General features: G+C 42.7%; 1 protein-coding gene across 4 annotated transcripts in view; it reads left to right on the top strand.

The window, feature by feature from the left end:
• Positions 1-17031, top strand: part of ebf1a (EBF transcription factor 1a) — a 101487-nt gene that overhangs the window by 30220 nt on the left and 54236 nt on the right. For all 4 annotated transcript variants that reach the window (XM_041797288.1, XM_041797285.1, XM_041797286.1 and 1 more), the window contains exons 5-6: positions 347-420; positions 3363-3431. In XM_041797288.1, the coding sequence (XP_041653222.1) occupies positions 347-420; positions 3363-3431 (143 nt within the window). The remainder of the gene's footprint in view (positions 1-346; positions 421-3362; positions 3432-17031) is intronic.

The raw sequence follows: 17031 nt of genomic DNA on the forward strand, positions 1-17031 counted from the left end.
CAGTCCAACTGCTCACTGTACACAGCATATAAACATTCGTGCACGCACAAACACATATGCACACGCAAGACTACACACACACGCACTCAAAAGCACACACACACATGCACAAATGCTTTCTCTCTGACTGTCTCTGTCAGAACAGAGCGTTCTGCTCAGGAGGACTGGATTCCCACGATACACACATTTGCCAGATAGACAACACTATTCCCAGATGAAAGACGCACGCACACACTTTGCTGCTTTTTATTTGCCACTGCATCGTAGTTCTTTTTTCTTCAAGCACAAAAAATATAAACCACAATTTTCTCAATATTCTGTTCTTTATTCTCTTTTTCTCTTTCAGCCGATCGTGTATGAAGGCCAGGATAAAAACCCTGAGATGTGTCGGGTCCTGTTGACCCATGAGATCATGTGCAGGTAAGACCAAACACACAACTACAGCTGTGATTGGCTGATCCAGCTGTTTTATTTACAGTCTGGATTATGCAGTGGGGGAAATAACTACGTGCATTTACTCACATTACTGTAATTGAGTCGATTTTTTAAAACATTTCTACCTTTTTGAGTAGTTTTAAAAGTCAGTAATTTTACTTTTACCTAAGTGTACTTCTGGGGAAGAATTGCACTTCACTACATTTTAAACAGCATCAGTTACTAAATGACAAAAAAGGAGGTCCAAGCTTTCCTACAGCTACGTGCTACCTGTTTTTCAGGTACCACAAGGACATTCAGAAGCACACAGAGTGAGAAAGTCTCTCTTAGAATTACCCATTGCCCCTTTCACATAACCAGGGTTGCCGACCTGCCACTCTGGTAGCACTCAAAAATCTACCAGCCACTCACAGTTTTTACCAGCCACTTTATTTTAGCAGAGAGCGTAATGAGATGAGTTGTTAAATAAAAATCAAGAACTATAGTATTTAGTATTATATTATAGTATTCAAGTTCTTGTTCCTCAATCAAAATCAGTTCACCAATGTCAAAACTGTTGCATGTGTTTTCGACCACTTTGTCCTATACTCGTCCATGCAAACGTTTGCTGCGTGACATACGGAGCCACTGCAAATTGATGTGGCATCGGAGAAGTCACCCAGAATGCCTTGTGAATTTGAGAATTACAACAAAAATATCACAGGTTAATGTTTTCATTGCATTTAAAACAAATACTCAAAGTAGAAATATCTGGTATTGTTGTCACTTCTGTTTATGTAAGTGCAATTGCTGACATATCAGAAGGGTCATCCCATTCTGCAGAGGTAGAGTTTCCACTCTTAGCTATAGTTCATGGGACAAGGGAGCACTGAAAAATGAGGAGTCGGGGCAGGGCTGGACATGTGATTTGGCATACAGGGCATTTTCCCAGTGAGCCAATGCACTTTGGGGCCAGTGTGAGTTTATCTTTTGATGTTGTTTTGTTAGAATTTCTTACTTTAAATGTAGTTCTACTTCAGTAAGGATATTGTGTCCACCATATTTAACTCTGACAGCAAAAGAATCAGTGAAAACAGGCATTTACTTCTAAGCTTTGCAGCAGTTTGGGGGAGTAAATAGATTGGAACTATTAAAGGGTATGACAAAACAGTGTGATAATATCGTGGAGTAAAGGGTCATTTCGCACAAAAAAAAAAAAGCCATAGCCAAATTTTCTACCCTGTCCAGTTCTAGGTAGGGGTAAAAGTTAGGAATGGGTCTGAGCCAAAGTTTCCCCATTACATCCAAAATTTGCTGTTTCACTGCAGCTTATTATAAACATATGCCTTAATTAAACCACCGCCATTAGTTGACAGCTCATGTCGTCTTGTTTTTCACAGAAAAAAATTATACTGTACTTTTCAACCCCTTAGGTATCAAAGAGAACTTGGCACTCAATAGATATTAAGTGATTTATTTTTTACTTGTGAATCAGTAATTTTACTTCTTAAGTAAATTTAAATCAAAGTAACTATATTTTTGCTTGAGTACAGAAGTCTTTCCACCCTTGGCATTCTGATGAATGTAGCTCCCCATTGGAGGTGTCTCTGCTGGTGTAAAGACGGGGCAAAAACACAAGCAGTGCTGCTAAATTACAAAAGAAATCTTATCATTTTCCTCAAAGTGGGTTGGGGAGCTGGGCCCTGGCCTATTTCTGTTGATAGGGATGTGTGTGTCTATGTGTATATATGTGTGTGTGCATCCCTCTCATGTTCAGCTAATTAGGACAAGGAAAAGCTCATTACTCAAACCCATCCTCCTTAGTCTGTGTAATACACGCAGTTTGCCGTGTCCTGACAGTGAGCTATGTGCAAAGGGAGACGAGCTCAAATTACACATAATATACACATATTCGCAAACACCCTCGCAGTCAGATAAACTAAAGTAAGCATAGATCTCACAGGCAGGGGCGTGCTTTTACAATCAATAAAAGCATCACACAGCATGTCACTGCACCTAACAAACCAGTGATTTCCGAGTACATGCAATGTTAGAAAAATGGCTGATGGCGAAGTGTATCCACTTCCTGGTTATCACACGAGGCAGTTTGGACTGCTTGTTTTCATATGCTGCAGGAAACGCTCGAGATCAGAAATCTGATCCGGCTCTCCAAGCCTCCTGTCCTGGGGGACTCAAGAAAGTAGAGGGGGGAGGGTCAGTCTCTCTTTTGTGTCTTTCTCCATCCTACAGTAGAAGTACACATGCAGGCAGACACAGGTACACTCACACCAGCAGACAGAAGAAAAGGTAGACGTGATGATACTTTTTTAAGGGAGGGGGGGTTGACGGCACACAACACACTCTTACATTGTGCTGCAGTCAAATGATTCAGAAAGGACTCGTCACATCAGTATGCAACCCCCTTCTACCCAGCATGCACTACTCCCCAGGTCCAGTGGGACCACTCTGTGACCCACTTCTGAGAGAGAGAAGCGAGTGAGAGAGAGTGAGGCGGGATAGAGGGAGGGGACGAGCACTGAGGAAAAATAGAGAACATAAGATGTCTGGTTGTGTGATGTCTGACAGAAATGGAGCTAACCTGAGCCCTGGAGGCTAATTCAAGTTTGTATCCAGCCCCATTCAAGATCGCAGCTTGAGCTCCTCTCCTCCAAACTTTTCCAAAAAAAAAAAACACCTCGCTGATCTCGCCAAATGTAGCGTTAGAGCCCAGTCTTACCTCAAAAAGCCAGACAGAAATCCGGCTCACACCGATTCTTACACTCCACAAAAATCTCACGCCCTTTTACACCTCTCTCTCTTTCCTGTATCCCTCCTCTGACTTCCTCTCCCGCTCTCTGCTCTGTGTTATCCTGCTCTCTCTGTTGTTCCCATGTATGCGACTAACTCCCCCCTTTGCCCCCCCCCCCCATTCTCACACCCCCCTGCAGTCGATGCTGTGATAAGAAGAGTTGTGGCAACAGGAACGAGACCCCATCAGACCCTGTCATCATCGACAGGTAAGCAAACTTTCCCCTTGGACCTCAGCTGACATGATGCATCATAAACACAAACATGGCATTGTATCAAAATGTGTCCAGAATGCACAAGCAGAAAATGTTGCTACCAGAGATGCAAATAGACAAAAAACGTCAAAAAACATATCTTAAAATTCAGCTGAAAAGTTTAAACAAGCATTTTAGCTGGGTCCTAATAAAGCAGGCCACAGGTTGTTTAAATCTCGGCAACCATAATCGAGTGTGGAGGCAAAATGTGTGAAACAGCAGTAAATAATATGCCAGTGGTGTATGTGAAGAGGAGGAGTGATCACAGAGCGGTGGAGCTCTGCTTCAAGTGTGGTCAAACAGTGTTTGTGTGGTTTGGCTGATGACTTAGCTGATGAGCAGTTAGGGTTACAGCTACATCCTGACGTGTGTATGTGTGGAAATCTGTGCATAAATCTCTCTCAGAGCCCACTGTGGCTTGTCTGTTGATTTTGACACTCCTGCTTGCACTTTTCTTTGAGTGAACACCTTTCTCCCGCCGTCATAAACTACCTCTGATTGATGCAGCATGATTTACGGTCAGTCGGAAAAAGCAAAGCCTGCTTGATTTACAGTCTAGACGGAGTTGTGTGCATGCGTGAGGGAAATCACTTGTTTATACTTGAGCAGTTGGAGTGTGCGGCTTTAAGGCGCTGAGTTCAGAACAGAAAGAGTGCAAGTGGGTCATTTTTTTAACTGTAATTTTTGATCTTTAACTTGTCAAACAACTCAGGTAAAAAGAAGTGCATTATGGGTTATTTAGGTGTTCTCTCTGATTTGAATGTGTCACATTTGAGTGTATTTATATGGTGTGTTAATGAGGCAGTGACCTGTGCTATCTGATGAACACAGCTGTCCTGTTCTCGCTGCCGCTCTGTCAAAAGCTGCTCTTTACCTGTGTTTCTATGTATGTGTTTTTATGTGCGTGTATCTGTGCGTGCGCCACCCTCGTTCCGCTCCGGTGAAGCGGAAGGCCTCACCTCAGCGCTCCCTGAGACAGCTGCACCCCACCACGTGGCCTCAGACAACACGCCTGCCCATCACTCTGTGCCACATTTTTGATTTTTGTTTTCATGTGTTGAATTTCTCATCTCACCGTTCTGCTCTTAACAGGCGCCTTCCCGGTTAAAACTTTCTCCTCAGTTTTGCTGCAGTTTGAGCCGAGCCACCTTGGTTGAAACAGGCTGCGGCAGAACAGCTTTCCCACACTGAGCATGTGTTGTGGTCGCTTGCTGGCGGTATTCCCCCGACGCCCGATGGCTCAGGTGTGAGGGCAGCATTAACGAACAACAAATTAGAACAGGGGGAGGGAAAACAACAGCAATATCTCCCTTTTCCTCTCCAGCAGGCACTCTTTCTGGACAGGAAAATAGGTCAGGTGAGAGGAGAGCGATTGGGGTTGGGGGTGGCTCAGTTTGAAGAAGGAGGGGAATAGGGAGAGGAGGGTTTATTCGTTTGCTCATTTAGTACCAATATATTCTTGGCAGTTGTAATAATCAGAGATTCATAAACAAACAAACAACTGTGAGGGTGAAACTGACTCAATTACCTCGAGTTCCCCTCCTTCAAATTCATAAAGAAATACCATCAGCAGCCCCTCTCCACCCTTGAAGTTATTTAGTTCGTTAAATAAGGGCTCGTTAGCCCTCTGCTGTTTCGCAGAGATGATTAGATTTTACAGCCCTAATTAGCTGGGCTAGCTCTAACTCTTCTGGAAGAGTAATGGGTCTGATTGCCTAATTAGCTCTCTCTCGTTAAGATGGGAGAAACAGGCCACTGCAGCAAAACCGCAGGAATGAGGAAAAATAAAGTCAGCTAATGAGAAACTTATTTGATTGTTAGGAGAACAAATCTGGTACAGTGAGGATCGGCAGCGCTCTGGGTACTGTACTCGCTTACCAGGAGAATCTCTCTCACCATGCTCTTTATCCCGCCTCCTGCGGAAAAGAGAATTTGTTTGGGCTGTAAAGCGTCTACAAGGAGCAATATGATACAGATTTTAATTATAAAGCATGTTTGTTTAGAGTATGAGAGAAAAACACTTTAACATGTCTCGTTTTTACTGACTGCGAATGAAACATCCCCCACAATCTGTCCTGTTTTCATGCTGTTTTGGTTTATGGCTGGGATGGTTGCAGCAGCTTTTAATTTTACAAGTATCATTGTCATCTTTGACTGACTTAGATAGATTTCAAAGCCCATCTGATCTGAATCACATCGTGCTGGAGATTGCAACAGCTTCCATATTTCATGTTTTCAACCTCTGAGTTGGAGGGATCAGAAATTCAGAAAGACCCTGGCATGACTTGTTATGTCTGTCCTTGACACTGGGCAGAGGAAGCGGCTGAAAGGGGAGAAGCTCCTGTGCGCCTCTCAATGTCTTCCCCAGGGAAACATGTGTGGTCCACTTTAGCCTCTTACAGAGGCAGGATAATATGAGGGGAGCCCTTAACCCCCCACCTCCACTTCCACCTCTCTCCATCACTCCTGTTAGCGTGGGGTTAATCATATGCAGCCACTGCTCGTCAGTCTATCATGTGCCTGGATGGGCCTCAAATCACAAACACATTTCCTCCTCACCCGTGTGCACCTCTGCTCTCTCTCTGCATTCATTTTCTTGAATACATCTTCCTAAAGAACTTAATTTACTCGCAGAACTGTGGACTGATCTCTCATCCCTGCTCTCTTTGGGGGTATGACTGTCCCTCCGGCCCCTTGTGTCCTCTCCTACCACCTGTGTCCCCTGGTCCTTTTCCTGCCCATCCAGCTCCCCTAGGCCTGCCGCAGGGTGTCCCCCAGGCAGGGAGAGCCTCTCCTGAGGGGTGAGAGAAACTCTCTGTGACCAGAGATAAGGATCCGCTGGACAGCCCTCATATCCCATGATTCCTCTTTCCAGTCACGGTGCAGGGAGGGCTTAGGGGTGTCGAGTTTACATGCACACACGATGTTATTTCAGGTTTATAGCTGTTTTGGAGTGTGCAGTTGTGAGTGTTTGCATTTGCACACACTCCTGCAGCCTGCCGTCGATGTGGCCCATTTCCTCACATGCGTGTTATGTGCTTGTGTATCCGAGTCGGTGTTGGTTATTTCCCTAGGAGAGTGTGTGTGTGTTGATAGAGGCCATTTCCTGGCGAGTGTGTGTGTCTTGAGTGAAGAATGTCAGGCAGGAAGTGCTCCTCCCGGGGAAGATGATGTCATGGCCGACAGTTTCCTGTTGTGTGAGCTGGTATACAGGCTGGTTCTCAGCGTGGTGGTGGTGGTTAGTTAGCTCTAGTGGACCAGGTATTGGTTCACGTTCTCTCGGTTTAAAGCAGGGTCACCTGACTCTATGAGGTCACAAAACTTTGTCATATGTACAGGATAGCATTTTCCAAGCTTGTATCTTTTTCTGCATTTCTTGTTCATCCCTCTTTCCCTTTCTCTCTGTGTGAAGTGGGGAACCCCCTCATTGTTTTGGTTGTTATGTTTGGATGCACTTCCTGGGGTGAGAGGTCATGTGTTGCCTTGGCTGGGCTAACGTGCGCTAGTGAATAATGTATGTCATTGACTTTATGTCAGCCCTGCCAGCCCCCCAAGCCGAGCCCACCCATGTTTAATTCATCCATCTCATTTGTGTGTTTGTGTATGTGTGTGTCATTTAGAGGCCCAGTCTGCACCTGTCCAGCCATTAGCCTCATTCTCATTTGCATTCGATGCTAATGCGGTTTACTGGCAGCGCCTTCCGTCCCCTCAGCTTAGTTTCACTTTCATATCCATGGCTGTTTGTGAGAAGGTAGAAACACACTAGAGTGCAGCTAAATGTGCCTCTGACTGTATCTGATGAGCTGACTGATGTCTGAATGATGGGGGCCTCCATTTTTCCTGTTTTTAAAGACCCAGGTCTGTTTTACTAGACAGCAAACCTATTTTTCCTTTCTATCCCACTGTTTGGGTCTCTAAAGTATCTTTTTTTTTTTAAACTTTATCCGATAACATACATTGATCAAAAGAAGGATCATGACATATGCCCTCCCCATCCACCTGTCTGGAGGCATACAACAGGGTTTATAGGAGTAAAATACCATCTAAGATCAGAATGAAAGAATAACGCTGATGTGGGGCCAAAACCTTCTATCTCCATTTTTCACGATTTTATTTTTTTTCATGAATCAGTGCTTTTGGTCTCCCTTTACATCTGTCAACCATGACAATGACCATTGAGTGTTAAATTACTTGGAAAAAATACTGCGTCTTTTTCATTCCCTGAAAAGTGGTTATTTGGAGATATGAGGTCTTGGCCTGATGCCAGTGATAGATAAATAAAATGGGGAGGAAAAATTACACAAATAATGATAATAGTATAAAAAAAAGAAGTTACCAATGCTTAGACTTGCAGTATAAACACAGTGTTACCAGAGAATGAATGACATATCACATTTCACAATCTCCTGCAGCTGAAATCTTGTACATGCAGCAAACATGTAAAAGAAAAGCCCAACTTCTAAACGCATTAAGTTTTTATCATGTTATATAATAAAGACCAGGTCTTACTGAATTTCCCTGCAGATCCATGTACAGAATACCTGATGTTCTCCAAGTCCAGTTAGAGTAGGAGGGGTTTTGCTTGTCCGATGAAGCAAAATGAGACAGAAAATCAGAAACACGAAAGCAATTGCATTCTTTAAGAATGTAAGAGTTTTATCCCTCCTTCCAGCACTCCAAAAATTGCTTGCAGGGGGTTAGGATTTATAATTTCATCGCCTATCACTGAAACACCGAGGTCCAAAAATTGGATTGAGATTGACATGACCAAAACATATGATAAGGAGAGACAGAGGAATACTGACATCGGGCGCATGCTTGGGATAAATCTTTGCCAAGTTATCATTTGAGGAGTGGAGCCAGTGCACTGTTTGAAATGTGACCGTTGTCATATACGACAGAGAGAGAAACGTTATTTAAAGTTGAATAACTTCGGAACCATAAATCTTAGCCTCTTTTTTACCTGTGGAAGCCCTCTGTTCTGCCATTCTAATAACGCTATCCATGTCTTATAGCTCTTAGGAAGGCTTTTCTAGTGAGCCTTCCTGGCCATTTTAAGATTAAATCCACACAAGTAACTCTGATATTGAACGTCTTTTTTATCCATTTTTTAAAACCACTTTTTGTGCCATCAGCTGTTTCTGTTCCGTTGCTTTGCCAAACTGTGCATGCTTCAAGACTTTGAAACTGAATGAGACAGCCTGAAGAGTTTATAATGGAGAGAAAGAGACACAGAAAGGCTGCGATGTGTCCCTCTATGTTACTGTAGACAGGAGCTGCTTTAAGTAATGACTCAAAAGAAGCCAATTCCAAAATGTGCTTTTTTTTTGTAAATAAATGAATATTTTTACTAGTTTTGTCACAGAATGTATTTTGTTTCACTTTTTGGTCCACAAAAGAAGGAAAACAAGTTTGTGACATAAAAATCTTTGAGTTTTAATTTCTGCTACTTCTTTCGTTTTGTCTTTATAGCTCCTTAATTATAAAAAAAATTACTGAACTTTATGCAGCACACATATTCTTAAAGCCTAGGTTGTCCTGGAAAAGGATGTTTAGAACTTGACTGTGCACCGCAGGGTTGATGTTGTACAAACTTTTAAGACAAAGAGTCCAGGTGAGACAGAATGGATAAAAAAAATTGCTTAGGACTAAGAGGATTAAACTGGATGACTCTATGCTGAACACAAGGATGAAGCGTTTACTGTAGAAACTATGTTTTCAAAAGTTTGATCCAAAAAGGTCCCTCTATATCAGCCTCCCAGGTAGATTTAGATTTGTCCCACATAGGGGAAAGTTAATTTTGAATGAAGTTGTATAATTTGGAAATAAAGCCTTTCTTGAGTGGATTATTATGACCTATCTTCTGGGGGCAGTTAGGGTAACATGAAATATGCTTGGAGGCAAAGCTGTATACCTGGAGATATGTGAAGTAAAGAGACTGGCCAATTGTGATCTGGCATAACAACAGAAGTGGTAGGAAGCCCTTGACTGTCTATAAAAGAAAACAAAACCACTTGTACACCACAACAAAAAAAAATTAGAGTCTAGCTTAGATTGCCTGAATAGATGGTTGAATTAAAGGGCAAAGACCAAAATGTTTTTTGAGCTGGTCAAATTTTTTGACTGTGTTTTTAACGACTAAGTTTTGATTTAAATTCTGATTTAAGCACTCAGTAAAAGTGGTGCCATCTGAAATGAAACTGGAGAGACTGGTAGAATGGCTCTTAATTGCATGTCTACCCAAAGGGCTCTGCCTTTGCCAGCAAACACAGTAATCCAGTAGTTAAGTTTGGCAATGTTAGCAGTAGTGTTAATTTCGTTGACTAAAACTATGACTAAAAATGTTTGTCGACAGCCTTTTTTCCACGACAGAAACTAGACTAAGACTAGCCAAAGATAGATCTGTGATGACTAAAACTGACATTAAAAATCCATGACATTTCTCCACTGTGGGTAAATCTGTCAAAAAACAATGCATCTGTTTCTCTTCTGCCTCTCAGCTGTAGAAAGCAGGGACCCCAGGTTTGCATAGAACAAAATGCCATGCCATGCTACCAGATTTACGCAAGAGAAGAAATGCTTGGACTAAATTTAAAGACTGAAATGTGAGGACTTTTTATGGACTAAAACTAGACTAAAATGTTTTTGAGTTTTTTTTAAACTAAAACTGGACTAAAACTGAAATGACTGAAATGTAACTAAAACCATCCATAACTTTTGTAATCAAACATGTGCATTTTATTTCCTTCCCTATCCATATCAAGTTCCTTTTGCTGTAGCAAAGTTTGTTCCTCAGTCTACCTAAAAAAGCAGGTCTGTATCCAAACATAGTCAATTACCTTTAGTTAAAGACAGTAGAAAAAAAACAAAACAAAACAAAATGACACAAAAATAGGATACGATTAATCATGCACAACAACAGAAATTCTGCGATTAATCATGATCAAACATTTTAATGGTTTGACAGCCCTAATCTTTGACCACCTCTCCTTAGCTTTATTCCCCTTTAGGACAAAAAGAAACAACACGACACCCTGAGGCTGACAGAACCTCACATTTTTGTTCCTCTCAAAGGTGGGAGTGATCTTTTTAGATTGTGCCTTGATATTTTAGAGCAGCTTTTTTTCCCTTTTGAGCACATCCTTGTCTTTCCTCATTGATCCTGTGTTTCTTCATGGGGGGGACAGCTGCATTGGATGTTGTAAAGGACCGGCCCTGAGCTGGCTCTGGTGTTTGTGCAGGGCTCAGGGGCAAAGAGGCAGAGTTGCTGGCTCATCGATATGCAGGCAGAACTCCCCTCCCTCAGGTGTTGGCTGCCTCACAAATCTGCCTCACACACACATCACAACGCACACACATAAACACAGATGCAGCTCCCTCACCTTCAGATAAACTCATAAACACTTGTACACAAACACATATGCAGAAGCACGCATGCGCAGTTTGAGGAATCCACAGGCGTGCAGGAATATACAACGCACACACTCACACATTGACCTGCAGCTCTCTGCATCTGTTTGGTTGTGTTCTTTTTTCCCTGCGGTGGTTTCCCCCCCAGGGTTGGAGGAAAGCGCGGCCCCAGGGGACGGGCCGCCGCGCTGATTGACAGCAGGGAGTTTGGAGGTCGAGGAGCCTTTAAAGCAGCGCTGCTTCTTTCTCATCCAGACCTTCAGCACTCTCACCCTCAACAACAGGCTCGCTTTCATTCACCAGCACCCCACAAAAAATTAACACATCATTCTCAGAGTAAACACAGGTTTGTTTCCATGATATGAAATATTAAATTAAGACAAGCTGTTTTTGTTTTTGTGTTGAGCAAATAATGAGGAACACGCTGGAAATAAGTTGTGTTGCATTGTTGTGTTCTAATTCTTTCCTCAATAAACTCTGCTATCACACTTTATAGGCTGTTAAGTTAATGCTCCCCAGATGAATACAGGTAACAAACACTTTATTAGGGCATATAAACTGTAATTTACAAATGTCAACAACGAAAAGTTTGGGATATTTTTGGCCAGAGCTTCTGTAAATATAGCGCTGTTGGAGATTTATTTTCTCTGCAAACTGCTTTGTCATTACTGCTCGACATTCCCAGCCTGACCTGGCCGCTCTCCTTGGCCGTTCCCTAAGCCTTTGTGTCAGTGTTTGTTCTGTCCCAGAATGAAGGGGTTCAGCCGGCCAGAGCTGACCCAAATGAGTAGCGTCCTACTTCTCTCAGAGCTATTTCAGACGTTTTTGGTGTTGGAAATTGCAGGACAGAGATAGAGATAGTAAGGGATTTAAAATAGAATGGGGATATATTTACCATACGAAAGGCTGCTATGACCGTGTGTGGTGCCGCAAGTGACGAAGGAGTAACGTTTTCCAGGATTTAGTCCGTGACTCGCCCTAGAAGATGCGCTCAATTTGCTTTTCAAATGAGGCGTGAAGAGCGCGAGCGTGCGCCTCCTGGTGTGATGCTATACATTTGGACGTGTGTGCGGCAGGGGCAATGCTTTGTTTTCTCAGTGCTCTGATGTGTGTGGACATTCTAAGTGCTCTCTCTCACAGCCAATGTGTTACATGGCTGCCTGTGTCGCTGCTCCTAATTGAATAGACACACCAGTTCCTCTCAGTGAGGATACTCAGGCCTCCTTTCCCAGCAGGCCGAGCTCCTCCACACATGATTCATTGTTTACTGATTATTTCTGCTAAGTGAGATCACAGACTGCACACTTCACGCCAGCTCTGTACCCCCTGACCTGGCGTCTCAGTTCCTATAAGAACCAGTTTCCGCTCTGGGCCCTTTTTTTCTGGCAATTTACCTCAGCGCTGTAGCCCAGGATGTAGGTCCAGGTGTCCAGGATGAGTGCTGGTGACCCGCTGTGCCCGTGCAAGATGTATAGTCTGCTGATTGTTTTCCATCAATCTGTCCAGGAAGAATGGATCGCTGGCCAGGCACTGTGAGCGGCGCTCTCAGTTTCACACGCCACAATAGAAGGAAAACCTGCACGGCATGGGGGAGACAGGGAGGGAGCGATACGGAGTGTGATAGTACTGGACCCTGCAACAATTATCCTTTAAAATCCACTTCATTTTATGTATGATTCCCCCCATTTTCTATAAAAGAATAATTTATTCTCAAGTACTCATATTAGCCACTAAGTTAGCAGATCATTATTTCCAAGTTCAAACTTTTCATATCTGCTCCTCCATATGAGTTCTGTGACATTGAGCTTGACTAATTTGAGCTGTAGTGTTAAAAGACGAAAGGAAATCTTCAAGGGAGTGTCTGTGCTGTAATTAAACGTAAAGCAGGGACGTCAACACGCAGACAATTATGGTCAACAGCATTGTTCATCAAAGGGACGATATAGTCTTACATTCCTAATATATTCTTTATACTTTGCATTAATCATCAACAAATGAGGCCCAAGCACATGTCACTGTTCCAGATCAAAAAGCAGAGCTGAATTTAAAGGCCTTTGTTTGTGTTTATGTAACTGATGTGGGGAGACAAAGTAAGGCGTAGGCAATCGACTGAGACACTTTGTTGTTTTACACCGCCTCACCCCCTTTGTGTGTGCACTGCTCACGTTGTTTGTTTGTTTACCGAGTGGCTTGACCTCACAGGGAGGAATGCTCACTCGTTTCCTTTTCTTCCATGTCTCCTTCTGTGTTTGTCTCTGATTCTTTTCTCCTCCATCCATGTGTCTCTCTTCCTCATCTCTCTTTCTTTCTCTGCCCCTCTGTCTATGTCTCTTTTTCTTTGGTCCTCCCACTCAAACCTCCAGATTTAACTCTGAAGGTTTTTTTTGGTTAATCACACTTGGAATCTTCCCCCCTGCGTTTGAACGCTCTTCCTCAGCGGCGTGTTCTTCCTCGATCTCGGCGTGCGGCGCCGGAGAGAGTCACGCTAATTATCCCGGTTATTGGCTTCTCCAACACAGAGGCTGTGATTTACATGAGGTGACATTCAGTTCAAACATGCAGACCTTCGCAACCTTTTTCTGGAAAACAATTAACAGCACCGTTTTCTCCTGTACCCTCTTTTTTCACTCCACCACTCCCTCTCTCTCTTCCTCTGGCTATTGTCTTCACACAAACACAGAAGATTTACTGCCAAAAGAGAGAGGGGTGTGCAAGGAGGGGAAATAGTTGGAGTATTTTCTGTAGCTGGTGATTTCTAGCTTGTTAATTGACAGTTATTTGTTGTGTTAGATATTCAGAAGGGAGTTTGGAGGAAAGCTAACAAGGCGAGAGGCGTTTAATTTTCTTTTTGCAGGATTGCTGCAAATGCTGGTCCTTAAATTGTGTCACATTTGTACAATAAGCTCTTAGAACTTGTCTACATTTTCACCACTGACCCTGGGAAATTCAAGAAAAACACTTAGACATATACATACACATGATCACGTTCAAACACAAAGACAAACTTACAAGCACGCCATTAATGAAGCGCGTCTCTCTTCTGTCATGACGCCCGTGTAAGCATGACAAGATGTTTACACACACAATCACGGCCGCGCCTCTGATGTGGGCCGGGATGAAAGAGAGATGAGAGGAGAGGAGGCAGAGACGTGACGGTGAGCGCGAGTATGGACTGCTTTTCTCTGTTTGACAGGAGGACAGTTGTAACAGAACCCCACTGAGAGCCAAGAGAGAGAGTTAGGGAAGATATACCTGCAGGAAAATGTTCTGCTTTTCTTCCCTCCCTGTTTCTCTGAACTCAAGCACATTCACGAATCCGGAGGAAAACAATTAGATCCACTCGCTTCCCCTTGTCCTGCAGTGTGGATTACAAATGAGCAAACCTGGCATTTATCACATCACTACAAACATTTATTAAAGCCGGTTCCCCTCTAAAGCTGCAGAGATAACAGTGGGTAATTGCAGAGACTGGCTCTATTAGTTAAGTATGCCTAATGTCACTGCCTCAGAGCATTAATGGACGCCGTAGTATTATGTTCCTGCGCTCATTACCACCCCACTCCCCCTTCAAACAGATCCACACATATTCGCACACCCTCTCCCCCTTCATTGACCCTGCAGCAGGAGTCTGTGCCACTCTAATGAGAAATGGAAAACACTGCTCCGCGAGCTCCAAGACACACATACATGCACGGACACACACACGCTCGGCGGGAGCCATTACAAGGGGACAGAGGGGGTACAACAGTATAATCACACACGCCCAGGGAAACAATTGTGCCGTTATCAGAGTGATCACATTATAAAAGTTTAATAAACACCAAACGGCCTAATGGTGAATTAGCCTGCATCTGCCCTGTGTTGTGCCAGCCTATAATTAGTGATTTAACAGAGACAAACAAATGTTTTTAGCCAGAGATTTTCACAGTCAACAGATTTGCAGTTGGACATAAATTATCTGGCGTGACCAGAATTAAAAGAAAATGTGCCTTTCTGGGAGTGTTTTTTTTTTTTTTTTTGTTATTTGTGATCTTGACTCACAGGAAAAGTCACACGCAGACAAACACGGAACCACAGAGAGCAGAGTTTGGCTCAAGCCCCAGTCTGGTTTTCTAAGTGGCACTTGAGATGTGTATGGAGAGAGGCGGATGGGTGCTTGAGATTGTTGAGGAGGAGTGAGTGAATGAGCGAGATGAGGAGGGGGGGAGAGAAGAAAAAGAACAGGAAGAGACAGCGGTGAATGACGTGGAGTTAGTCAAGAAGAGGGGAAAAAGGACTCTGCTTCTTCTCTCTGGGGCCAAACGAGCTGTTGTTTGTCTACACAGTTAAGAGTTAAATTAACCACTGTATCTAAGTATATCTGGTGTTTAAGTCTTTCCCAAGTGTTAAAATTTTAGTTAAAATAAGTCTAAATAAAGTAAAAATTAGTTGCACTGCAGGGTGTTATTAAAACTTAACATTGCAGTGAATAAACTGAAGAGTGTAAGTTATTCTCAGCAGTGTTGATACAGAGCAAAATCTTCAGTGTTAATTCAACCCCCATAGTGTTGAATTTAACTTTTCCCAAGTTTATATGAATCTCAATGTGAGTGAATTCTCAAATAGTGTTCATTTTTATCCCTCAGTGAAGCCTAGCATTAGTTATACGCCTCTCAGCTCCCACAGCCAATCACACCTCTTTCTCTCAACACAGCGATCCATTTAAATATGACGTACTTCTCATTGATCCCTGCTTGCATTAATGCTGATGCATCACGCTGCTGCTGCTAGCAAAACTTCCTCCACCCCAGCATCCTCCTTTTATAGCATGGAGCTTGTTGCACCCTCATAATCAGATTCATGCTACTATGGATTAATTGCTTTTGAACTCATATTACATTTATAAATGTGTCTGTCCATATGACAGTCTCTAGCCATCCACTCCCTGGAAAGTCAAAGCATGCTGCTTGACTAACCCAGGGAGCATCTTTTTGAGCAGAGCCTTCTCCACCAAGTAAAACTATTTATCCATTTTGCAATAAAATGGTTAATTGTATGACGAGAGTGTTCTTGACTGAAGAGTTGTTTTCTGGCACATTAAAGTGTAATGTAAACCTACATTTATAGTTACTTCTAACTGGAGGTGTTGTTTTTTTTTTTATGAATTTACAGCAGGAAGTGCTTCTTCAAGAGGTGAAACTCACTTTTAAAAAACCGACCCTTCCAGTGGTACAGACAGGAAGTGACTAACTTGGTGGATAACTTCTCTCATGATGCAAAAGTGTCTAACATCACACACAACAACAGTGCACCAGAAACAAGATCCCAGCAGTCATCACTGTACAACAGGCAACATCTTAACACATATGATTACTATGCACATAGGCATGATGGGAAAACTGCCTATATCGCTTAACAGGGTGGGTTAGTTAGTAAAATTCCCATTCATTTTTTCCAAGGCACATTTGATTATAAGCCATATTATCAGAAGTATAAAAGTTAGAGTTACCACACAGCTAAGCCTAAATTGTTGAAATATCAGTGTTAAGCATTTCTGAGTCTATTTTCACCCCAAACATGTGATTTTAACTTCATTCTGAGTGAAATGACCTCCTGTGTTGGAGTTACTAGATAGTGTAATTGCATTCAGTGTTAGTCCAACTGTGTGGAGAGTCAACTGAGTGAAGCTCTGGGCAATGCCATTTCAAATCTTGGGGCTGACTTTTTCCATCATGAGCTTCTATGAAGTGTTTAGATGTGTTTGAGATGTTTTTAGATTTGTTTACGTGCGTTTGAATGTGTTTAGCTGTTGCCTCTTCTAAAGTGATCACTGCTAGGGTTCCTTTGCTCATGTTTCCGGTGATTTATTGTTGTTTTGGGTTTTAGACTCTTCTGCACCATGAGTGAAGTTATCCACTGAGTTACTGACTTTGCACCCATACGACGGTCTACTGGAAATTAAAGTGTTTCCCAACTCTGTATTTGTCTCTTGAATCATCCTTAACAGAAAACTTCTGACTTTGCTGCAGGTGTGACAGTCTTGATGTGTCAAGATCTTTAATTCCAAATTTTTTATTAAGAAATGTATACATCTTACAGTGTTAATATGAGGGTAAGGCTTAGTAGTTAAAATGATACACTGAGAGAGTAAATTTCTAACACTGAA

Source organism: Cheilinus undulatus, linkage group 10 (assembly GCF_018320785.1).
Source record: "Cheilinus undulatus linkage group 10, ASM1832078v1, whole genome shotgun sequence".
In the NCBI taxonomy this organism is placed as follows: domain Eukaryota; kingdom Metazoa; phylum Chordata; class Actinopteri; order Labriformes; family Labridae; genus Cheilinus; species Cheilinus undulatus.